The sequence below is a fragment of the Myxocyprinus asiaticus genome, chromosome 36 (assembly GCF_019703515.2).
Source record: "Myxocyprinus asiaticus isolate MX2 ecotype Aquarium Trade chromosome 36, UBuf_Myxa_2, whole genome shotgun sequence".
Classification (NCBI taxonomy): domain Eukaryota; kingdom Metazoa; phylum Chordata; class Actinopteri; order Cypriniformes; family Catostomidae; genus Myxocyprinus; species Myxocyprinus asiaticus.
In genome coordinates this window covers 2,160,971-2,186,185 of record NC_059379.1, presented here as the reverse complement: position 1 = coordinate 2,186,185, position 25,215 = coordinate 2,160,971, and the positions used below count along the sequence as shown (strand labels likewise).

At 39.0% G+C, this 25,215-nt stretch overlaps 1 protein-coding gene across 2 annotated transcripts in view; it reads right to left on the bottom strand.

Annotated features, from left to right (window-relative positions):
• LOC127426640 (disks large homolog 5-like) overlaps positions 1-25,215 on the bottom strand; it is a 63,554-nt gene that overhangs the window by 26,393 nt on the left and 11,946 nt on the right. For both annotated transcript variants that reach the window (XM_051673572.1, XM_051673573.1), the window contains exons 4-12: positions 19,605-19,748; positions 16,762-16,945; positions 14,224-14,483; positions 8,505-8,817; positions 7,796-8,026; positions 6,911-7,095; positions 4,009-4,134; positions 3,689-3,821; positions 3,472-3,599 (exon numbers count right to left, since the gene is read on the bottom strand). In XM_051673572.1, the coding sequence (XP_051529532.1) occupies positions 3,472-3,599; positions 3,689-3,821; positions 4,009-4,134; positions 6,911-7,095; positions 7,796-8,026; positions 8,505-8,817; positions 14,224-14,483; positions 16,762-16,945; positions 19,605-19,748 (1,704 nt within the window). The remainder of the gene's footprint in view (positions 1-3,471; positions 3,600-3,688; positions 3,822-4,008; positions 4,135-6,910; positions 7,096-7,795; positions 8,027-8,504; positions 8,818-14,223; positions 14,484-16,761; positions 16,946-19,604; positions 19,749-25,215) is intronic.

The window sequence follows — 25,215 nt, the reverse complement described above, 5'->3', positions numbered from 1 at the left end:
AGTGAGGATTGTGCATCAGCACTCCACTACTTTTCCTGCAATGTTAAGATGTGCTGGTTGACGAATTTAACCACTGAAATTTTAGAGGTGAATTTGTAAAGCAAAATAAAATGGACAGAATATTACCTGTCAAATAATAAAGATGATATTTTAAAAACACCTGAATCTTTTGGAAATTAACTTTGGATGGTGAATATTTATTATTGAATTTTGAATGATGAAATTTTGTGTGAAATTATTTCAATTGAAATATTCACATCTTAAATATACAACTATATAAAACTGCATCCTCAAAAAATGCAAGTACTGTTAAAGGAATATTCTAGGTTCGATACAAGTTAAGCTCAATCGACAGCATTTGTGGAATAATGTTGATTACCAAAAAAAAATAGAGTTTTCAGTGAGTCACTTACAATGGAAGTCAATGGGGTCAATTTTTGGAGGTTTAAAGGCAGAAATGTGAATCTTATAATTTTATAAAAGCACACATTAATTCTTCTGTTAAAACTCATGTATTATTTGAGCTGTAAATTTTTATAAATTGAGATTTTTGCGGTTGTTTTATGGGGTGTTTTAAGGGCTTACGGCATTATGTTGTCATGGCAACAAAGTTGCAAAACTGGAGTGAAAAAAAGGTGGTTTTATCACTAAAATCATGTTGACACACATACTGTTTACGTCTTGTGGCTTTACTTTTGAAACAGTGAGTATTTTTTTTTGTCTCCCCAATTTGGAATGCCCAATTCCCAATGCACTCTTAGTCCTCGTGGTGGTGTAGTGACTCGCCTCAATCCGGGTGGCGGAGGACGAATCTCAGTTGCCTCCGTGTCTGAGACCGTCAATCTGCGCATCTTATCACGTGGCTTGTTGAGCACGTTACCACGGAGACGTAGCGCGTGGAGGCTTCACGCTTTTCTCCGCGGCATCCACACACAACTCACCACACACCCCACCGAGAGCGAGAACCACATTACAGCGACCACGAGGAGGTTACCCCGTGTGACTACCCTCCCTAGCAACCGGGCCAATTTGGTTGCTTAGGAGACCTGGCTGGAGTCACTCAGCACACCCTGGATTCGAACTCGCGACTTCAGGTGTGGTAGTCAGCGTCAATACTCGCTGAGCTAACCAGGCCCCCCCCGAAACAGTGAGTATTTTAATGTTTACGGATTGACCTCATTGAGTTCCATTGTAAGTGACTCACTGTTATCCTGATTTTTGCTCTTTAAGGAGGGACCAGTCATAATTATTTTTTGTCGATTGAGCTTTACTTGTACTGAACCCGGAATATTCCTTTAATGCAATGCGTTTACTGTTTAATTAGTGCAATTCAGCATACTTTTTTGTTTCAAAGACAATTGTCATTAATATACTTCCATACGATTTCCAAGTAAGCAATACTGTGAATTTCACAATGTTATGATATTCTTTTTTAATTGGCCATTAGGTTTCTTAAAGAGAGTATCATTAGACTAGTTTCATGATCCTTTGTCTCACGACTCACGAGAATGAGAACACTAAGATGGGATTGTTGTCTCTGGAAAAAAATTATGAGATTTGATAAGAGTTGGTAGGTCCTATTCATTTCCATGAAATGGAATGATTCAAACCACTGATTTGAATCATTCCATTTCAATAACTTAATTTACAATCTAATTCAGCGATTCCTTTTTGTCATCATTCAAAAACGTTCACGAAAGTCTCTGCATGACATTTTCTGTATATATTAAAATGTTAAAAAAATTATTTACAGTTGTGCTCAAAAGTTTGCATACCCTTGGAGAATTGGTAACATATGTACCATTTTTAAAGAAAACATGAGTGAGCAGGCAAAACACATTTCTTTTATTTCTTATGATTCATATTCAACTGTAGATTATAACAGAATGGCACAATAATAAAATAAAAAAATGAAATGACCCCTGTTCAAAAGTCTGCATACCCTTAATTCTTAATACTGTGTATTGCCCCCTTTAGCATCAATGACAGCGTGCAGTCTTTTGTAATAGTTGTCTATGAGGCCCCAAATTCTTGCAGGTGGTATAGCTGCCCATTCGTCTTGGCAAAATGCCTCCAGGTCATGCAAAGTCTTTGGTTGTCTTGCATGAACCGTACGTTTGAGATCTCCCCAGAGTGGCTCGATGATATTAAGGTCAGGAGACTGTGATGGCCACTCCAGAACCTTCACCTTTTTCTGCTGTAATCACTGGAGGGTCAACTTGGCCTTGTGCTTAGGGTCATTGTCGTGCTGGAAAGTCCAAGAGCGTCCCATGTGCAGCTTTCATGCAGAAGAATGCAAATTGTCTGCCCGTATTTTCTGATAACATTCTGCATTCATCTTGCCATCAATTTTCACAAGATTCCCCGTTCAGCTCACACACCCCCAAAACATCAGTGATCCACCACCATGCTTCACAGTGGGGATGGTATTCTTTTCACTATAGGCCTTGTTGACCCCTCTCCAAACATAGAGCTTTATGGCCACAACCATAAGCGCTATTTTGGTCTTGTCACTCCAAATTACAGTGTGTCAGAAGCTGTGAGGCGTGTCAAGGTGTTGTCGGGCATATTGTTACCGGGCTTTTTTGTGGCATTGGCGCAGTAAAGGCTTCTTTCTGGCAACTCGACCATGCAGCTCATTTTTGTTCAAGTATCGTCATATTGTGCTCCTTGAAACATCCACACCTTCTTTTTCCAGAGCAGCCTGTATTTCTCCTGAGGTTACCTGTGGGTTTTTCTTTGTATCCTGAACAATTCTTCTGGCAGTTGTGGCTGAAATCTTTCTTGGTCTACCTGACCTTGGCTTGGTATCAAGAGATCCCCAAATTTTCCACTTCTTAATAAGTGATTGAACAGTACTGACTGGCATTTTCAAGGCTTTGGATATCTTTTTATATCCTTTTCCATCTTTATAAAGTTCCATTACCTTGTTACGCAGGTCTTTTGACAGTTCTTTTCTGCTCCCCATGGCTCAGTATCTAGCCTGCTCAGTGCATCCACGTGAGAGCTAACAAACTCATTGACTATTTATACACAGACACTAATTGCAATTTAAAGAGCCACAGGTGTGGGAAATTAACTTTTAATTGCCATTTAAACCTGTGTGTGTCACCTTGTGTGTCTGTAACAAGGCCAAACATTCAAGGGTATGTAAACTTTTGATCAGGGCCATTTGGGTGATTTCTGTTATCATTATGATTTAAAAAGGAGCCAAACAACTATGTGATAATAAATGGCTTCATGATGATCACTATCCTTAAATAAAAGACTATCCTTTTTGCATGATCAGTCATATTTTCAAAATCAATGCCAAAATGTTACACTTTCTGCCAGGGTATGCAAACTTTTGATTGAAATGATGGTTACTCCGTCTTAAACAGCAAATACAGAACTATCAACATGAATTATACATTGACTATAATCAAAAGGTAGAAAAATGTAGAGAAATAATTTTTAAGTTAGTTCACCTACCTTAACCTGCCCTCCACAATGCTTCCTTTATCCACCTTGCTCACAAATATCCCATAATCTCCTGGTAAATATGGGTCGCTCACCCCCTCCGCAATATCGAACCCCAAAGCGCTCAAATCCAAGTCATCCTGTTCGACAGATTAGTGTAGTGATGTGTTGAAACTCTTGAGTAAACACCACATATTAGGTGTCACATGATTGATAACTCGTTACGTACTGTACTTCTCTCAAACTCCACCGTCTCAGTTTCCCACTCCAGAGAGTCTGTATCTATAGCCGAGTCGTGAGAATTGTGCGCCATCAATTGACGAAACCGTGCCTCCTTCTCCAACTGCTCTTCCATACAGTCCCTGAAACCCTCATCTCATTATTTTGACATTTTAAGCACATTTATTTTTTTACAGCATTCCCACTCAGAACATTAACAATATCTGACATCAGTCAACCACCAGGTGTCAGTCAACACCTCAGTGATCAGATGCAAAAGACTCAGCAACTATCTCTTTGTGTGTGTGTGTGTGTGTGCCAGGCACTCACTTGAGCTCCTTCAGTTCTCTCACTGCGTCATTCTTCTGTTTGCGCAGGTCGTCAAGGTTACGTAACGCATCAGCAAGATCACTCACAGCTCGGTCTCTCTCACGCCGCAGGTTATCACACAACGTCCTGATACACACAAACAAACAAGCAAAGCACTGTAATAATCAAGATTGGAAATTCTATCACAGAAACACTGCTGACAATTTGTTTCTATTTTTAAGTGTTTTTCGTACATCTGTTCACGGTGACTGCTGTGCAAGAGTTCTCTTTATCGATGTTGACCTATCATTGTGGTTATAATCCACTTCATATCAATTTCACCACTAAAAGGCATGTAAAAACAAAACTGCGGTTGTTGGTTTTACAAGTGTGCGGTTCTTAGGAAGAATTAGCAGTAGGCCTGTCGCGATTATTAAATAATCGTCTGATCGCGGTTATTTGATCTTACCGCAGTTATGAGATAACAGCGATTATTGCACACTTCAAATTCCAATCACATTTTAATGCCCAAATAAGTCTGGAAGAGTGTGTGAAGCGCTTCTCAGGCGCTCTGATGTGCACACCCGTCAGCAGAGGCTCACGCCAAACTCCCACGAAAATAAACGAACAAATATAAACTTTGATAGTGAATGCAAAGCGCTCCAGCTTCACTTAAACGATCGTGTAATGACAAATGTTCCTGCTCATAGCGGGTTTATACAAGCTGAGTTAGCAACACTATGTAAGATTATTTTGTAAGAAATCAACAAATTTCATTAACGAGTGAGTGCACCAACAATCTGTCTTCCAAACCATGTTTTTGCCATACCCCGATTCACTGTGGTAAGCCAATAATAATTATTTATATTTTAGAGCTGTTGGGACGGATTTGGTGGGAAATTGCATACTGCCATCATTCGTCCGTGCGTGTTTACGTCACGTCCGTAAAAAAGAAAGAAAAGAATGTCTGGAGCTACTACAGCGCGTGTATATGTGCGGTGATAGGTGTGGTAGTTGTTTGAAGCTGAAAGCTTGTAGCCACAACAAATAAGCAACACTGACCACGGATCATTCAAAAAGGCAACCCTCTAGGGAATCACCCGTTTTCAAAAATAAAGAAACCTCGAACCGAGAAGAGTCTGCAAGCAAAAAGGGAAAGCGAAAGAGCAATAATAATAAAATACGAATCATTGGCTTGGCTTTTTCACAGGTGGTGACAACTCTGAGATCTGAAAGGATTTAAAACAAACCCAGAGATGGCTTTTTCTTGCTCAACAGGTAAGATATTTTATCAGACCGATAGTTAGCCAGGAAGCTTACTTAGAGCGGTAGTTCGTTAGATAGCACTAGCCACTTTAATGGAGCATTTTATAATGGATTGTGATACTGCAGTACTTTCAATTTCATTTTCTAAGGGAGGACAATGGAAAAAAAAAATTATGCTGGTAACTATATAAATCTCTAAACTAGTTACTACCTTAGTCTATTTGCCTGCTAGCTAAATTATAATAGTTTCCACCATTTGACTTTATCTGATATGACTTGCAATCGTTGTCTAATGTCAGCGTTGCCTAACTTTTGTAACGTTATTTATTTTGAAACAATTGTTTTCAAAAAGTCAAAACAACAGTGGAAGATATTGTACTCACCTGCTAATAAAACATTCTGTATATGTATTTATTTATTTATTGAGGAGAGGGGGTGAGTTGTTACCGTTAGTGACATTCGCTCTGATAAGATGATCACCTGTAACCTTGGTTACACCAGTATTCCTCAAACCATCAGATTCATCCGCGCAGAAGAGCAGAGCCGAAGCTCAACTCACTTAATAACCAAAACAGTGTTCCTCCACAAGTAACTTGCAGTTTTATTCTTCAACCGCTTAAGGGCCTAAAGTAACAGTGTAGCTTTAATGACAAGCAGTGACAGATTAGACAACGCACGCTTACTCCACTTCTGTGGAGTGATAAAATTATGAAACTAAATTTCTAAGGTTTTGCTTCATGCGAAATAAGGGCTCAAGGGTTTAATCAAAGATGATTAAAATAACGTGTGGAAGTGAAGAACTTGGGACAGAAATATTTTACTATTGCATAATATAATATTATATAATATAAATAGAATAAAAACATTTTACATTATAAGTATAATTCTTAATGAGTTCCAAAAACAACTATGTAAATGTAAAATTTACAAAACTAAATTTGACCAAAAAGAGAGACATATTTTAAGTATTTAAAAATATTTTCATATTAAAAACATTTTTTTTCCATGTCATAAATTTTTAAAGTCTTATAAGTAGCGCTGGGTATTGATACAGATTTCCTGATTCGATTCAATATCGAGTCATATGGGTTTAAAAAAAATGCGCCTATCAGAAAGGGAATTAAAAGAGACTGTATTCAATGACAAATGGGTTTCGTGGATCTCGTCTTGGACACACATTACACGGAACAACTTTTACTCTCAACACGCTGCTGAACACTTCACCACCAAACTACACAATTACTGGAGAGCGAAATCTAAACATTTACACATATGGTTGCAAATGCGAGTGATTTCCTCTCATTGTAGTGGAGGGTTGCGCACTGAGTGAAAGATCGATCTCGCAACTTAAGAATCGATATAGAGATCGTTCAGAAAACTATATTTTTACCCACCCCTACTTAAAAGGATTTCATATACCTGTTTTATTATTTGATTTACATATTTGAAGTTAAATATGTAAAAATGACTTATGTAATGCACCTTAAGAAATATGACTATTTATATGACAATTAATCGTAACAGATCACAAATATTTGTTTGATAATTAATCATCAGCCAAATTTCATAATCGTATCAGCACAAATTAGCAGCAATGTGGACAAAACTTTAAGCTGATAGTCAACAGTATATAACAGCATGTTGGTTGTTTGCTCACCGTATACTCTCTCTTTCTGCCACGATCTTGTCTCTTTCCTGGAAGGCCCAATCTCTGCGGCATTTGGCCACTTCTGCATCCTGCACGGCCTCCTGCAGCTCCTCAGACACGGCCTCACATTGTTTCCTCAATACATCAAGCTCTTTACTGACACGCTCCATGTCCAGCGTCGCACTGTCCTGCTTCTGCATTGAAAGATTTCATTGGCCACGTTCACACTGGAGCTAAATACTGTTGTACTGTTCACACAAAGTTCAGTTATTTACAAGAGTGGCAAACGCCTTTTACAAACTACAATCACCCCTGAAAAACTGAGTTAGTGACAAGCGAATACTCATTAAATCTGCGTGATATGGGGGGCCTGGCTAGCTCATCAAGTATTGACGCTGACTACCACACCTGGAGTCATGATGGAATCCAGGGTGTGCTGAGTGACTCCAGCCAGGTCTCCTAAGCAAACAAATTGGCCCGGTTGCTAGGGAGGGTATAGTCACATGGGGTAACCTCCTCATGGTCGCTATAATGTGTGGTTCTCGCTCTCGGTGGGCCGTGTGGTGAGTTGTGCGTGGATGCCGCGGAGAATAGCGTGGGCCTCCACACGCGCTACGTCTCCACGGTAACGCGCTCAACAAGCCACGTGATAAGATCCGTGGATTGACGGTCTCAGACGCGGAGGCAACTGAGATTCATCCTCCACCACCCGGATTGAGGCGAGTCACTACGCCACCACGAAGACTTAGAGCGCATTGGGAATTGGGCATTCCAAATTGAAAAAAAACAACATCTGCGTGACATATGGAACTGAATAGTGCCTGCTACAATGACGCTACTGAAGGGGGCGCTATCTTTTTAATCATACTTGGGATGGAAGGAGTACATCAGTACCTGTCTGGCCTGGTAATACTCTCTCAGGAGCTGGTCTCTCTGTATAATGGCTTCTGTTCTCTCTTTACGGGCCACGTCCCGCTCCTCTCGCACCATCTCTATGTCCTTACAGGCCTGGCTCAGTTCCTTCTGTGTCTCAGCCTTATCCTGCACCTCATGACAGTATTTCTCCAGCAGTTCAGCCTTCTCACGGATCGCCCGGTCCCGATCCACCAGAGAAGAGTTCAGTTCCTGCGAAGACAACATGAAAGGTGAGGGGTTTTATTTGCAATAAACTGCACAATAAAATCTGAAATGTGTGTTAAAGTAAATAGGGCCAATTTTGATTTTATGGGCCAATATTTTTTTGATTCTATTACTATAAGATCATATAATTTGTTTAAACAATTACAGCAGTGTTTATATTGCACAAAATCAACGATCTATATTAGGGTCCATATAAAAACTGAACAGATACATTTTCAGCAAATCCGACTAAACTTAATTAACACCTCATTTCTATAATACATTTTTTAGAAATACTAGCTTCATTGACCTAACCACAGAAATGAGGATCCATCCATGGTCTTGTATATGCTTATGTCATTGTACTGTAAATATAAGGACAAGAACATAAAGGGGACTGAAGTCTGGACCGCCACAAGGACTTAGAGAGCATTGAGAATTGGGCAGTCCAAATTGGGGGAAAAAAAGAAATGCAAAAGAGGACCTGTCTTAGCGCCTCAATCTCTTCGCTAGCGACACTTCTCTCGCTGGACGTGTTCTTGAGTTTGGCCTCTGCAGCGTCCAGCCCCGTCTGTAGTTTATCCACCTCTTTAATGACCTGATCTCTCTCGCTCATGATCAGTCTGTACTCATTTAACACAGAATCTCTCTCTTCCTTCAGTTTATCCGCATCTTTCACGGCCTTCAGCTGCAGGGTCTTGTAGCGTGTACTCTCCATCTGAAGACACTCCATTTCTCTCTGAAGCTCATCGTTCTGAGCAGAAATCTTATTCAGCTCCTGCTGGAGACTCTCAAACCTGACAAAGAGAGACATTAAAGACAGATATTAACTCCAAAACCTAGTGAGCTGTCTTTTAAGACATAAACCAGGTCACCGGGCAAAAATGCCACTGAAAGGGACAACAATGTCATAGAGATTTAAAATATATGGGTCAAAAAAATGTCAAAATCTACTGTGAGACAGCAAAAAGCAAAAAGTGGTACAATCTAACATAGTGAGCAGGAAATTATTTAGTATTCTAGCAGAGTGTTTATTGTGCTACGATATCTTGTGCACTATTCATAGCTTCTTTGTATTTGATGTTGATTTGATTTTATAAGCTAATAGGGATGTGCATGGATGGTCAATATTCGGTTAACCATTCGACACGCTTGTTTTCAACACGTGCAATAAAGGTCTTTGACCCGATCTGAGCCTGACAGTACCAGTCAAACCGTAGGCCGAGTTAGGGGCTGTTCACATTGTTTTTATGCACATCTGCGCTGTTTTTTTTAAAATTGTTCTTCTATATAAACAACTTCTGGGTGGACGTCTTTGACTGTTCAGCATCTCGCACAGGACCGCCAAATTTTTTTTAGACACCATGTCAAGTTAAAAACAACTTAAATGTTTATAAATGCATCTCGAGACATTCTGTTTCACCCTTTGTTGCACATAAAATGTATACCTACACTGGCCAAGTATTTTTCAGTTTTATTATTTTATAGTATTACTTCTGAACATCTGGGTTATTCAAATGAATCAGATTTACGTTTATTTAACACTTTGACAACATCCTATGTGGTGCAGTTTGTTCTTTTTTGAGCATTTATCTTGCACACCTGTTTTCTTTAATGAATAGAACCTTGATTTCTCGCCCAGTTTCTTTGCATTCTACTGAAGAACATGTCATTTGAATCATGCTGAACTTACTTTTTATTTGAGTAAATTTAAAGCTAAAAATAGTCAACTTTTTTTTTTGTTTTTGCCGTATCGCCCAGCCCTATTGTGCACTTCATTCCTTGCTACTTTGAGTTGGATGCATATCCAATGCAATAAAATGTATTTATTCCCAAGTCCCCACTCCTGACAAATATCCGAATAACCATTTGTGAACCCTTGCGTTTAAGCGAATGTTACAAATAGAGCCCGACCGATATGGGATTTTTGAGACCGATACCGATTTTAGAGAGGGAAAATTACCGATATGGTGACCGATATAGTTAATTTTTGAGCTGGAATGAAAACAGACCTTTTCTATGTGGATTGTGCACCAATTTTGCACCGATATGACTAGGCAAAGATATTCAGAAGGCTGCTTTCTTAAATATTTTTATCAAAGAAAATTTGACATTACTATTATACATTGTCAACAAATTCTAGAAATGAACACTGAGCAAATAAAGAATAAATAAAAATACAATAAATAGCTAAATAAACATCAGTACTGTATGTTTAGTATCAGTCAAATGCTGACCATTAAAATAATGAATAAATTAAAATAAAATAAATAGCTAAATAAACATCAGGGGCCGGTTGCACCAGCTATACGTACGTTACAATTTAGCCTAGTTGCATAAATGGGCACCAAGTCAAAATGTATGCACTACTAAATATTTGAGCGTTGCACCATTACATTTATGTAGGACGTAACCCAACATATAAACTAAATATATACGGCAGCCTCCGACCAGGAGTAACTGATGGAATAAAAAAGCAGACTGATATTTAACGACATCAATGAGCTCATGTTTTGGTTGACAGGCTTCAATCCTTTCGACATATGATGATGTTGGCATTTACACTCATTTACATTTCCAAAAAAAAAAAAAAAAAAAATACTTTTAAGCGGCTCTTCAGCATGAAACTGATCAAACGGTGCCATTTTTAGGGTGCGTCGCCCGGTGTCAAGTTTCAACACATTCAATAATAATAATATTATATATATATATATATATATAAAGGATATTAAAATGAAAAAATGTCTATTTTTCCAGCCTGTTGTAATAGTATGTATCACCCCTCATTTATTTTAGATACAGTTCCTATATATTATTATTTACACAGGGCAAATATACTATGTATTAAATCTACTTTTATTACGTATCCTATTTTAATGTCTGGAAAACCAGACTTTTAAATATTACATTTTATAAATGCAACGACTGGAATCGTTCGGTTGAAGGGAGTACCAAACAGTGAATCCTGAACAATACAGTTTGGTGAATAGATGTTTACACACTGATGAGGTATGAGAGTAGATACGTGATTAGCTAGTTAGCTATAAGCTCATTGCCACTGAGAGTAAAAGATGGACTTTTTTTACTTTCCAGCATTGCATCTCACCAATTAGGTAACAGCGTAGCGTGAAATCAACACTCAGACACAATCCACCACCGCACCATTGTCTGCTGAGCTGCAAAAAGATGATCTGATGTGTACCTTTCAATCTGCTACATTACTTACTGCACTGACAAACTATAGCTGGCTAACAACAAACAGACATGAGAGACATGGTTGTCAGGGACAGGGTTAACGTTATATTAGTTATATAAAATGATGGGGTCATTTTTTATTAAGGCTAATATCGGCCGACCGATATATCGGTCAGGCACTAGTAACAAACAGTTATTGTGGACATACCTAATGCCCTCAAAAAGGTAAAAAATGCCACTGAAAACCAAATTCCAGAGGGAAAATACTGCCACTTAAAAAGTCTCTAAACCTAGGAGTGAGCAATAGACATAGCAAACACCACAGAATCAATAGATGTGGAATATGTTGCAGTACATTGATGACCGAGTATGACTGAAGAAATATACAGTGCATCTGAAAAGTGTTCACAGCGCTTCACTTTTTCCACATTTTATGTTACAGCCTTATTCCAAAATGGATTAAATTCATTATTTTCCTCAATTCTACAAACAATACCCCATAATGACAACATGAAAGTTGTTTGTTTGAAATCTTTGCAAATTTATTAAAAATAAAAACAAAAAAAAAAAAAAAAAAAAATCACATGTACATAAATATTCACAGCCTTTGCTCAATACTTTGTTGAAGCACCTTTGGCACCAATTACAGCCTCAAGTCTTTTTGAGTATGATGCTACAAGCTTGGCACACCTATTTTTGGGCAGTTTCTCCCATTCTTCTTTGCTGGACCTCTCAAGATCCATCAGGCTGGATGGGGAGCGTCGGTGCACAGCCATTTTCAGATCTCTCCAGAGATGTTCAATCGGCTTCAAGTCTGGGCTCTGGCTGGGCCACTCAAGGACATTCACAGAGTTGTCCTGGAGCCACTCCTTTGTTATCTTGGCTGTGTGCTTAGGGTCGTTGTCCTGTTGGAAGATGAACCTTCGCCCCAGTCTGAGGTCCAGAGCGCTCTGGAGCAGGTTTTCATCAAGGATGTCTCTGTACATTGCTGCATTCATCTTTCCCTCGATCCTGACTAGTCTCCCAGTTCCTGCCGCTGAAAAACATCCCCACAGCATGATGCTGCCACCACCATGCTTCACTGTAGGGATGGTATTGGCCAAGTGATGAGCGGTGCCTGGTTTCCTCCATACATGATGCTTGCCATTCAGGCCAAAGAGTTCAATCTTTGTTTCTCATGGTCTGAGAGTCCTTCAGGTGCCTTTTGTCAAACTCCAGGCGGGCTGTCATGTGCCTTTTACTGAGGAGTGGCTTCCGTCTGGCCACTCTACCATACAGGCCTGATTGGTGGAGTGCTGCAGAGATGGTTGTTCTTCTGGAAGTTTCTCCTCTCTCCACAGAGAAATGCTGGAGCTCTGTCAGAGTGACCATCGGGTTCTTGGTCACCTCCCTGACTAAGGCCCTTCTCCCCCGATCGCTCAGTTTGGCCGGGCGGCCAGCTCTAGGAAGAGTCCTGGTGGTTCCAAACTTCTTCCATTTACGGATGATGGAGGCCACTGTGCTCATTGGGACCTTCAATGCTGCAGAAATTTTTCTGTACCCTTCCCCAGATCTGTGCCTCGATACAATCCTGTCTCAGAGGTCTACAGACAATTCCTTGGACTTCATGGCTTGGTTTGTGCTCTGACATGCACTGTTAACTGTGGGACCTTATATACAGGTGCTGGTCATATAAGTAGAATATCATCAAAAAGTTGATTTATTTCACTAATTCCATTCAAAAAGTGAAACTTGTATATTCATTCATTACACACAGACTGATATATTTCAAATGTTTATTTCTTTTAATTTTGATGATTATAACTGACAACTAAGGAAAATCCCAAATTCAGTATCTCAGAAAATTAGAATATTACTTAAGACCAATACAAAGAAAGGATTTTTAGAAATCTTGGCCAACTGAAAAGTATGAACATGAAAAGTATGAGCATGTACAGCACTCAATACTTAGTCGGGGCTCCTTTTGCCTGAATTACTGCAGCAATGCGGCGTGGCATGGAGTCGATCAGTCTGTGGCACTGCTCAGGTGTTATGAGAGCCCAGGTTGCTCTGATAGTGGCCTTCAGCTCTTCTGCATTGTTGGGTCTGGCATATCGCATCTTCCTCTTCACAATACCCCATAGATTTTCTATGGGGTTAAGGTCAGGCGAGTTTGCTGGCCAATTAAGAACAGGGCTACCATGGTCCTTAAACCAGATACTGGTTGCTTTGGCACTGTGTGCAGGTGCCAAGTCCTGTTGGAAAATGAAATCTGCATCTCCATAAACTTGGTCAGCAGCAGGAAGCATGAAGTGCTCTAAAACTTCCTGGTATACGGCTGCGTTGACCTTGGACCTCAGAAAAGTGGACCAACACCAGCAGATGACATGGCACCCCAAACCATCACTGACTGTGGAAACTTTACACTGGACCTCAAGCAACGTGGATTGTGTGCCTCTCCTCTCTTCCTCCAGACTCTGGGACCCTGATTTCCAAAGGAAATGCAAAATTTACTTTCATCAGAGAACATAACTTTGGACCACTCAGCAGCAGTCCAGTCCTTTTTGTCTTTAGCCCAGGCGAGACGCTTCAGACGCTGTCTGTTGTTCAAGAGTGGCTTGACACAAGGAATGCGACAGCTGAAACCCATGTCAACCTGTAGACAGGTGTGTGCCTTTCCAAATCATGTCCAATCAACTGAATTTACCACAGGTGGACTCCAATCAAGTTGTAGAAACATCTCAAGGATGATCAGTGGAAACAGGATGCACCTGAGCTCAATTTTGAGTGTCATGGCAAAGGCTGTGAATACTTATGTACAAGTGATTTTTATTTTTAATAAATTTGCAAAGATTTCAAACAAACTTCTTTCACGTTGTCATTATGGGGTATTGTTTGTAGAATTTTGAGGAAAATAATGAATTTAATCCATTTTGGAATAAGGCTGTAACATAACAAAATGTGGAAAAAGTGAAGCTCTGTGAATACTTTCCGGATGCACTGTAGTATCCTTCAATATGTTTGAGTACCTCCTGGTTGAGCTGCTGTACTGCTGCTGGTAATGCAATGCAGAGTCTCTTTGTTTCAGCAGAACATCCAGCTGTTTCTGCAGATGTCTGTTCTCCTCCTCTGTCTTCTCCAGACGGCTCAGGTCTGCATTATGACTCACCGTCTTCTCATTGTAGCGCTTTCTCAGGGTGTCGTACTCTTTCTTTATGCCCTCCAGTTTGTTTAAGGTTGTGTCATAGAGTTTATTGAGCAGGTCCGACGAGCCGTTCTCCCGCATGACCTGCAAAAGAGAAAAAACCTTTCAAATTTATGCCATGAAGTTCTAAAAACCTTGGCAAAACCAGTGACTACTTACACCAGCATAAAGAGGTTTCTGGTCTTAGCTAGTTTAAACTGGTCTCTCACATGAGTAAATGATGACACCATTTTAATTTCTGGATGAAATATTCCTTTCAAATTCTTTAGTGTTTGTTTTCTTTGGCACACAGAGTGAGTCTGGCTTTTGTTTACACCTCAGATCAATCAGTCAGTCTCTCTGATGAGTGTTTGTGTCTCACCCACAGTCTGGTTTTTCAGCATTATTAATAGATAAAAAGCTTTCTCTGCTTCGAACAGACGGAGACAAGCGTTTCTAACATGAACAAAGAGAGACACATAGAAAGGTAGAGAGCAATCACTGGATTTGCCAAAGTTTGCAGGTTAGTGGCATAAAATCTCTAAACAGCTTTCAAAGCTTTAAGGCAACAAGATATCCACAAGCAGAACTACTGTATATAATCTGCTTTGTTTTCTTAGTTATGTCTAAATTCGTCTGTATTTACCTTCTGCGTTTCCACATATTTTCCACTGTTTTTCTGTGTGTTTTCTGAATACCCCAAATTCGTACCGCCCCTTTTACTGAGGCATACCTGCCACAACATGACACACAAAACCAAAGCGACCTTTGCCTGGTCACTTGGCAGTTAGACAGCTCTTCCTGTCTAAAGCCCAAATAATACTTCGGTCAGATGCGAACGCTAGGCATCTGCTTACAGGACGTGTGACGCAAATTTTGTCATCAACAGAGTGCTCACGCACTGAACGCGTGCAGCCCGATTTTTCTAACCGCAAGTACTCTGAATACGCAGTATGTGCATGCGCCTGGAATTATTTGGACTAATTAGCGGGTAAACAAAGTTGCAAAACTCACAGTTGCAGAGTTGCGGTCACGAAGAAGCGCTAGAAGACGATGTAATCGTCGGTAAACAACATACAGATTGCGGTAGACATCGTGATAGGCTTATGTTTATGTATTATTTCCATGTACCATAAATTGTTTTAAATATGCAATAATTTGTAATATACAGCATACAATATATTGTTTGCATTATGTGTGATAATACAATATACTGCATTTTATCTAAAGCCACTTTTTGTAATGTCTATTTAAAGATTTATTCAGTGACTTCACAATAATTAAACCATGTACTCGGCATACAATCGCAATAAATTCGCTAAACATTTTTTGACATTAATAAATAATATAACATAATATTGTTTATAATAATCAAGAAAGACAGACCCTAAAAATTCATCCGGGCCCTTTAACTTTGCTATTCTTATTTGCCTATGCATCTTTCTATACCTTTAAATTATACTTCTCATTCCACTTCCTTTAATACTACTATTCACTTTCTGTTCTTATCACCTTCAACTCTATGGACTTGCCGGCAGGTCCAAAAGGGTACGCTATGTTGATAAATAAGTTTAAGCTTAAGACGTTAATGTCTCCAGATGCATAGCTCAGGCATATGTGGTATCGTTTGAAATCTTAGAATATAAACTTTTTACTGATAATCACAAACGCACTCTGCATTTATGTTACCTAAAATAACAAAATTAAACATCCGTATCGCAAATAAGCGCCACCTAGAGGTTATGTGGTAGAAATATTAATATGAATATAAAAGTATTTCACATAGCAAGTAGACAAGTCATATATCAAATGAAAGCTCTCATTCTCAGCAATGTGATAAGATGCGCGGATTGACGGTCTCAGACGCGGAGGCAACTGAGATTCGTCCTCCGCCACCCGGATTGAGGCGAGTCACTATGCCACCACTAGGACTTAGAGCGCATTGGGAATTGTGTATTCCAAATTAGGGGAGAAAAAGGGGAGAAAGTAAATAAATAAAAATAAAAAACATAACTTATGCATACATCGAATCGAAATTCAATTCAAAACCAATAATCAATTTTGAATCAAATCGTGACCCCAAGAATCGAATCGAGAGATTTCAAACGATTCCCACCCCTAACACACGTACAACATTTTAATGAATAACTGGAGTCTTTTTTTGGAGTCTTTTTTTAATCAATTTTCTGCAATTAGTCCAAAGTATGTGTCAATGGTGAGCTTTTAAATTTTAGTGTGAAAAATTGCAGGTGGCAGCCTAAAAATGCACCAGAGTTGAATAGGTTATCCTTACTTTTCTATTTAATTTGATGCAACACCTTGTACAATGACAAGACATTTAACTTTTTCCTGATTCAGTGTAATTGTGTATGTGGGATTTTACCTGTTGCTGCTGCAGGCGCATGTCTGCCACCTCTCTCTGGTCACTGTCATGGATACGGCGCAGCTCGTCGCAGGTTTGCTGCAGCTGTGAGTGCTGTTGCAGGAGCTGTGAGTAGTTCTGCTTCACGGCCCCCATCTCTTCTCGCAGCTGAGTCTGTTCACCAACCACACGCCCATGCAGAGTACTGACAGAGAGAGCACTGCATGCATTACTGCTCGACTTGGACTAGGCATTTCAAGGAAAGTGATAAACAGTGATAACGGCCGATATTTGGTCATTTTGAGATTAATGACATTGGCTGATAACTAAGCCTGCTTGGCTACAGAAGTGTCAGTTCCCCACTATGTCATTTCTAAAGTGTACTGATGAAAAAAATACAAAGAAAAACAAATCTTGCACACTGCTGGCATTTGCCTGATGAAGGCTGCATGGCAGAAATGTTGCAGTTTCAAAAAAATACTGGATTTCTTGCAAGCTGTCTAATTCACCTACCTGCAACCAAAAAAAAGTGTTCATTTAATACAGCACTGATACTGTGTTCTGTTTTTTTTTTTCTCTCCCAATTTGGAATGCCAAATTCCCAGTGCACTTTTAGTCCTCGTTGTGGCGTAGTGATTCACCTCAATCCAGGTGGTGGAGGATGAATCCCAGTTGCCTCCGCGTCTGAGACCATCAACCCGCGCATCTTAACTCGTGGCTTGTTGAGCGCGTTGCCACGGAGACATAGCGCATGTGGAAGCTTCACGCCATCCACCGCTGCATCCGTGCTCAATTCACCACGCGCCCCACCGAGAGCGAACCACATTATAGCGACCACGAGGAGGTTACCCCATGCAACTCTACCCTCCCTAGCAACCGGGCCAATTTGGTTGCTTAGGAGACCTGGCTGGAGTCACTCAGCACGCCCTGGGATTCGAACTAGCGAACACCAGGGGTGGTAGCCAGCGTCTTTTTCCACTGAGCTACCCAGGCCCACACTGATTTTGTGTTCTAATCATTTGCCATTATTACAATGATTCAATTCCATATATTAGAAATTGCAAACTGCATGTAAAGAGAAAAAGAAATCAAGTTAACCCTCTGGTGTCGACGGACACGCCGGCGCGTCCTGCTGGATTTTTTCCTCATAACAGCGGAAACAACTTAAAATACTCCGTCATTTTTGGGCATACAGATAAGTGTAAGACATCATTAGAAACTATAAAGGGTCTACTTTTATTTGTGTACACTCACAATAACAACAAAACCTTGTGCTTTTGTAAAATAAAGAAAATAAACAGGGTGCGCGAGCATCTTTCTGAAACACGTCACAAAAATGAACTGAAACTCAGTGAATACTTATCACACAAACATGAAACATATCTAAAGAAAGCTTAAAATGTCTACTTTTAAATAAAACAGTTCAAATTTAAAACAAATATTCTCCTGCAATGTAATCTGTATGAAACAAAGCGATGTACAGTTTCTCCTGGCTCAGCTAATTATCCCTAATGAGATCACACCCACCAGCAGAGCGCGCTATTCATAAGGTAACGTGCTGAGGCGATCAATGGAAACAGTAAACGCCCCTGACAATGCCTTCATTCACTTTTCTGCATGTTTGGAAGATGGCACGCTACACAGGTGAGAAAGCTCCTGGATAGTGACAAAGAGTTCACATTTTCTTCAGAAGAAGAGCAGGACTCTGACGATGAATGTTTGCATTTTGAAGAGCGACTTGATCCAGCCGAGGACACAATTTCGGATGAGTCTTTTAGTTTTACATACATTAGTAGACATGCTATTTTATATAAACGTACATATTTTACTAGTTGGACTATTTCCAGACTTGCCAGCCAGGATTCAGAGTATTGACATTTGAAATATGTCCTAACATGAGAGTTTTAGTAACATTTAAATGTTGTTTCGGCTAAAGCAGGTATTTAAATTGTATGCTGTATAATATAAATATGATATATTATGATATAAAAATAATATGAATGTTTAGATTATATTTTAACTAGTGTTTATGCTGCCTCATTATCATTAATGAAGCTTGTGCTCGCAAATGAATATATTTTAAAATGCAACTGCATTGATAATAAATGTTTCTTGAGCAGCAAATCAGCATATTAGAATGACACTGAAGACACTGAAAATTCAGCTTTACATCACAGGAATAAATTGCATTTTACAATATATTCAAATTGAAAAGTTTGGGGAGGGGTCTTTGTCTTCTCAGGTGTGAATCACATCAATATTCATGATCATCCAAGCCTCCTCGCATATGGCTTTTCTAACACTAAAAGCGTCTTACAAAAGTTAAATGACTATATTGTTTTGTATGAATGAGTGATCAGGATGGTTTTCACATCATTTTGTAGCAAAAACTCTAGGCTACAAGATCCAGTTCTCAAAAGTCTTGTGAACAAATGTTTAGTATGTGTTATATGGCCTTATTTCAGTGACTTAATTTTGTTTTTTCAAAAACCACACATAACCATTTTTTTCTCAAAAATACAAACATGTACATACATGTTGCTCACATACTACAGTGGCCCAGTTTGTGCTGAATACAGTGTAATCAGACTTTAGCTATTAATATGTTTTCAAGCAACTGAAAAAAGCACAAATGTCAAGGCGTGTCAAAACTTCTCCAGGGCCCAAAAACACCCTCAGACCCCAGAGGGTTAAAACACTTGATAATCTCCTAAAATGAGTGATGTGTAATCGGTGATATGTGTTTGAATCAGCACCAGATGTTCCCCTGACTCACAGTCCCACACATCATATCATGAGGTTGTTGGCGATACCCAGCCCTAGCAGCTTGTGTATGGTGCATTATGGGTAAAAAAAAATCTCACTGGTAGTAATCTGCGTCTCTCACAGCCTCCTCACATCTCTTCAGGGTTTTGGTGTGCTGGTTCTGAAGAGACTGTAGATCCGACATGGCCTTCATACACTGAAGCTTCAGACGCTCGTAATCGTGACCAGACTTCACACTAGGCCTACAGAGACACACACACACACCGGACTTTGTATTATTACTATTTACATGTCCACTTAATCATTCAACAGATGCTTTAATACAAAGTGATCATCACAAGCAATTTTATTGCATATATTTTTTTAAATACCATCAACTAGGGATGCATCGATATGAACATTTTTGGCCAATACTGATTTTAACAAAAGTTACAGGCCGATACCAATATTTTCCCACTTACCTGATTTTGTCATTAGATCACCGTTTTGTTTAGGATTATGCTTCATAAAAATAAAAAGTACAAAGAGGTACAAAAGCTACTTTACTGTTCTAACAATAAATAATTTCCAGGCCATTTTAAGAGACAGTGAAAGAAATACAAGATAAAAAAAATACGATGACATTGATGAGGGGGAAAAGGGTTATTTTGCATTTCTAAAAAATGTTTGCACTTCTGTTTTTGCAGTTCTAAACAACAGAACTCACATTTTACATATTATGATAGACCATTGCAAATTCATATTATGCATATGAATCGACACTTTTTTAAAATTAATTTAGGAAGGCATTTCTTTATATTTTATATATATATAAAGTAGTGGTGAAGTAGTTTAAGTCTTTGGTTCTTTTAATTGTGATGATTTCGGCTCACATTTAACAAAAACCCACCAATTCACTATCTCAAAAAATTAGAATATGGTGACATGCCAATCAGCTAATCAACTCAAAACACCTGCAAAGGTTTCCTGAGCCTTCAAAATGGTCTCTCAGTTTGGTTCACTAGGCTACACAATCATGGGGAAGACTGCTGATCTGACAGTTGTCCAGAAGACAATCATTGACACCCTTCACAAGGAGGGTAAGCCACAAACATTCATTGCCAAAGAAGCTGGCTGTTCACAGAGTGCTGTATCCAAGCATGTTAACAGAAAGTTGAGTGGAAGGAAAAAGTGTTGAAGAAAAAGATGCACAACCAACCGAGAGAACCGCAGCCTTATGAGGATTGTCAAGCAAAATCGATTCAAGAATTTGGGTGAACTTCACAAGGAATGGACTGAGGCTGGGGTCAAGGCATCAAGAGCCACCACACACAGACATGTCAAGGAATTTGGCTACAGTTGTCGTATTCCTCGTCAAGCCACTCCTGAACCACAGACAACATCAGAGGCATCTTACCTGGGCTAAGGAGAAGAAGAACTGGACTGCTGCCCAGTGGTCCAAAGTCCTCTTTTCAGATGAGAGCAAGTTTTGTATTTCATTTGGAAACCAAGGTCCTAGAGTCTGGAGGAAGGGTGGAGAAGCTCATAGCCCAAGTTGCTTGAAGTCCAGTGTTAAGTTTCCACAGTCTGTGATGATTTGGGGTGCAATGTCATCTGCTGGTGTTGGTCCATTGTGTTTTTTGAAAACCAAAGTCACTGCACCCATTTACCAAGAACATTTTGGAGCACTTCAGGCTTCCTTCTGCTGACCAGCTTTTTAAAGATGCTGATTTCATTTTCCAGCAGGGTTTGGCACCTGCCCACACTGCCAAAAGCACCAAAAGTTGGTTAAATGACCATGGTGTTGGTGTGCTTGACTGGCCAGCAAACTCACCAGACCTGAACCCCATAGAGAATCTATGGGGTATTGTCAAGAGGAAAATGAGAAACAAGAGACCAAAAAATGCAGATGAGCTGAAGGCCACTGTCAAAGAAACCTGGGCTTCCATACCACCTCAGCAGTGCCACAAACTGATCACCTCCATGCCACGCCGAATTGAGGCAGTAATTAAAGCAAAAGGAGCCCCTACCAAGTATTGAGTACATATACAGTAAATGAACATACTTTCCAGAAGGCCAACAATTCACTAAAAATGTTTTTTTTATTGGTCTTATGATGTATTCTAAATTTTGAGATAGTGAATTGGTGGGTTTTTGTTAAATGTGAGCCAAAATCATCACAATTAAAAGAACCAAAGACTTAAACTACTTCAGTCTGTGTGCAAAGAATTTATTTAATACACGAGTTTCACAATTTGAGTTGAATTACTGAAATAAATGAACTTTTCCACGACATTATAATTTATTGAGATGCACCTGTATATATATACATACATACATACATATACACATATATACATATACACATATACACATATATACATATATACATATACACATATACACACACAATTATATATTGTGTATATTTAAAAATCCCATGTTATGCACCAAATATAAATTTCTTTCTGATTATTAGGATTTTTGATGCACAATAAACTGCATTTGGGATTATATTTATGTTGGTCTCTTGTAGCCTCCATGTCTATGCCCACTTTAGCAAGGAAATAATCTTTATTTTATTTATTTTTTTACATTCTATAATAATTTTTTTAACTATTGGCCGAATAATCGGTTGGAGTCCTTTACCACTACTTCAGTTATCGCTATCTTCAAAATTCACTATCGGTCGACTTCTGGTACACAATTATAAATAAACCATAGATTTTTCATATCGCTGTTTTCATGCTTATGACCAATATGTCAATGATTTTAATTTGGTCAATAATTGGCCAATAAATATCACTGGACGATACAACGGAGAATACCACACTTTTTGACCAATTAATTTATGACTTTTCCATGTTTTTCCAGTTGCTTTTAATTACTAATATGGTTTTAAAAATCATTTTATTTCGATTGTACTCACAAAAAAACAATTTCTAACCACATTTTTGAGCCGAGCGAAACTAGAAAAAAATGTTTTCACTATAGAAACTTCCATGACTTTTCCTGGCCTGGAACTCACAATTTTAAAATTCCCTGAAATTTCCAGCTTTTCCAAGACTGTGGGAACCCTTTATTACAAAAGAACTTTGAAACCCTAAAACTTGTGAATACTTACAGTATCTTTACCTGTATGTTGTTGTCATATCAACCACCAGTCAGTAATTAGACTTGGCATCACTAACCTTATAAATTCGATTTTTTAACATTGCATAAAACAGCAAAGGTCAATGACACTGTTTGTCGTACAGCCTACTCCTGGTGAACAAGCTTTGAAATGAACACCTGGCAAATGCGGATTTTTCACTACGCACTACACGAGGACTTGGAGCGCATTGGGAATTGGCCATTCCAAATTGGGGAGAATAAAAATAAAAAATTAAAAAATTATAGTAATGTCGTCTATGAGACTGCAGCAAATGATCTCCAATCATCTCAGAAGGTGCTGTGAGTTTAGTTCGCTTTATTTCCTAGGAGCGGTTCACTCTTACACATTGTGAACGCAACTCTGCAGGTTGAGTAATATATATCTTTCTATTAAAGAAACAAAGATGAAAGTGATAAAATCATAAAATAATACAAGACACCTTGAACCTAAAACTGAGTTCTTTTTTTTCTTTAGGCAGCATTAACTGTTTTACTAAAACGCAATACAAACACATTCGATAAGAACACATATTTGGCAGCATCTTTTATCTTTAGATTTATAATTGTCTTTTTGTAGGCTATTAGTAATTTTTCACCTTTTGTCATTGACGGATGCTTGCATGATGGCAAATGGGGCGGTTGGAGATGGTAAATGTTTGGATTTGGGGAGGTGGTTATATAAGATTTTCTGATCACTTCATTATTTTAATTGCTTTTTTCGTTTAAAGTGCAATTTGAATTTATAAATGTCTTTTAAGTTTTTCGTGTTTCAATAAATTAATTTTTAAAGCAAAATCAATAAAGCAAAAACATTCACTGACCCTCAGCAGTGGTGTTGACAATATAATGAGATATCGCGTTATTTTTTAAGGCGATTATCATGTAAATATTGTTTACATATTGCCCAGCCCTATAAGGAAGTGAACTTTTTCATGAACAAATGTAAATTTGAGTAGTCTATGGGCACAATAAACTTTTTATTTTATTGAAAAACTTTGTTTTTTGAAAATAGTAAATTATTAGTTTTTGCTATGGCTCTTTCGAAAAAAATGCATCAACCAAAAATTGGCTCCTTAGTGAAAAAAGGTTCCTGACCTCTGCTTTAAACGCACTCAGGTGAAGTGACACGAAACAGAGCAAAAGCTTCATTTATAAAATAGTAATGAAAGTAAACCTTCTTTATTTATACAGAGAAAGCACTCTGTCAAATCTCTCTCTCTCACACACACACACACACACACGAGAGAAGATGGGGAGCTTCCTGGAAGGGCTGCAGTGTGACTGTATTTCCAGCACCACACTCAGTTGCAAAAATATAGGCCTGTCACCTGATCGCAACCGTGATTATAGCTCGATTTTTGTGAACGGCACGTTTCTGTGTCTTATTTTCCGGTGTTATTGCATTGTATGCTAATTTGCGCCGGTTCAAGCCAAATTCCCGCAAAAACATAAGCAATTATTTTTTTTCTCTCCCCTTTTTCTCCCCAATATGGAATGCCCAATTCCCAATGCACTCTAAGTCCTCGTGGTGGTGTAGTGACTCGCCTCAATCCGGGTGGCCGAGACCGTCAATCTGCACATCTTTTCACGTGGCTTGTTGAGCGCGTTACCACGGAGACTTAGCGCGTGTGGAGGCTTCACGCTATTCTCCACGGCATCCACGCACAACTCACCACGCGCCCCACCGAGAGCAACAACCACATTATAGTGACCACGAGGAGGTTACCTCATGTGACTCTACACTCCCTAGTAACCGGGACAATTTGGTTGCTTAGGAGACCTGGCTGGAGTCACTTAGCACACCCTGGATTCAAACTCGCCACTCCAGGGGTGATAGTCAGCGTAATAAAATAAATATAATATATAACAAAATTAAAAATTAAAATTAAATTTAAGGTTGGCTGTGTTCCAAAAACAACAGTGTATCATTGTAAAATCAATGTAAAGTTGACCAAGACTAACACTGAGAAAAAAAAAAAAAAAAAAGGAGGAGGCATATTTGACATAATTTTTCATTTCATTCTACCACCGTGCAATATTTTATACGTTTTAAAAACTTTAAGGGTGTGTTCACACTTGTAGTTTGGTTCTCTTGGTCCGCACCAAAAAAGAAAATGATACATTTAGTCCTGGTTCGCTTAGCATTCACACTGGCATTTTTAACACCGAACCTAAAGATACGAAACAAAAGGCATCAGGAAAAATTCACAACCTGATTGGACAGCTTCTATGACGTATATTTTTTTACGGAACTTGCCGATCATCCAAAACAATGCTGGCTGCTGGGCGAAATGCGCTCGTTAAATATATATATGTATACATGGTGGTATTTTTACCAGCTGAGAACAAACGAAGAGCTAATAAAATATGTAAAGGAGTCAAAACAGCACCAGGAATTCCTCCGTTGCACACACAAATGAAGATTTGCTGCAAGGACGGTTGACGGCGGTTCCGACGCCTGTACCGAACTATAATGGGCAACATAGCTCCTACGATGAGAAGGACCAGGTATGCTTGAGGTCAGTATTAGGCAAATTACTTCCTGTTTTTGGTCCGTTTAGACGTCTTTGGTCCATT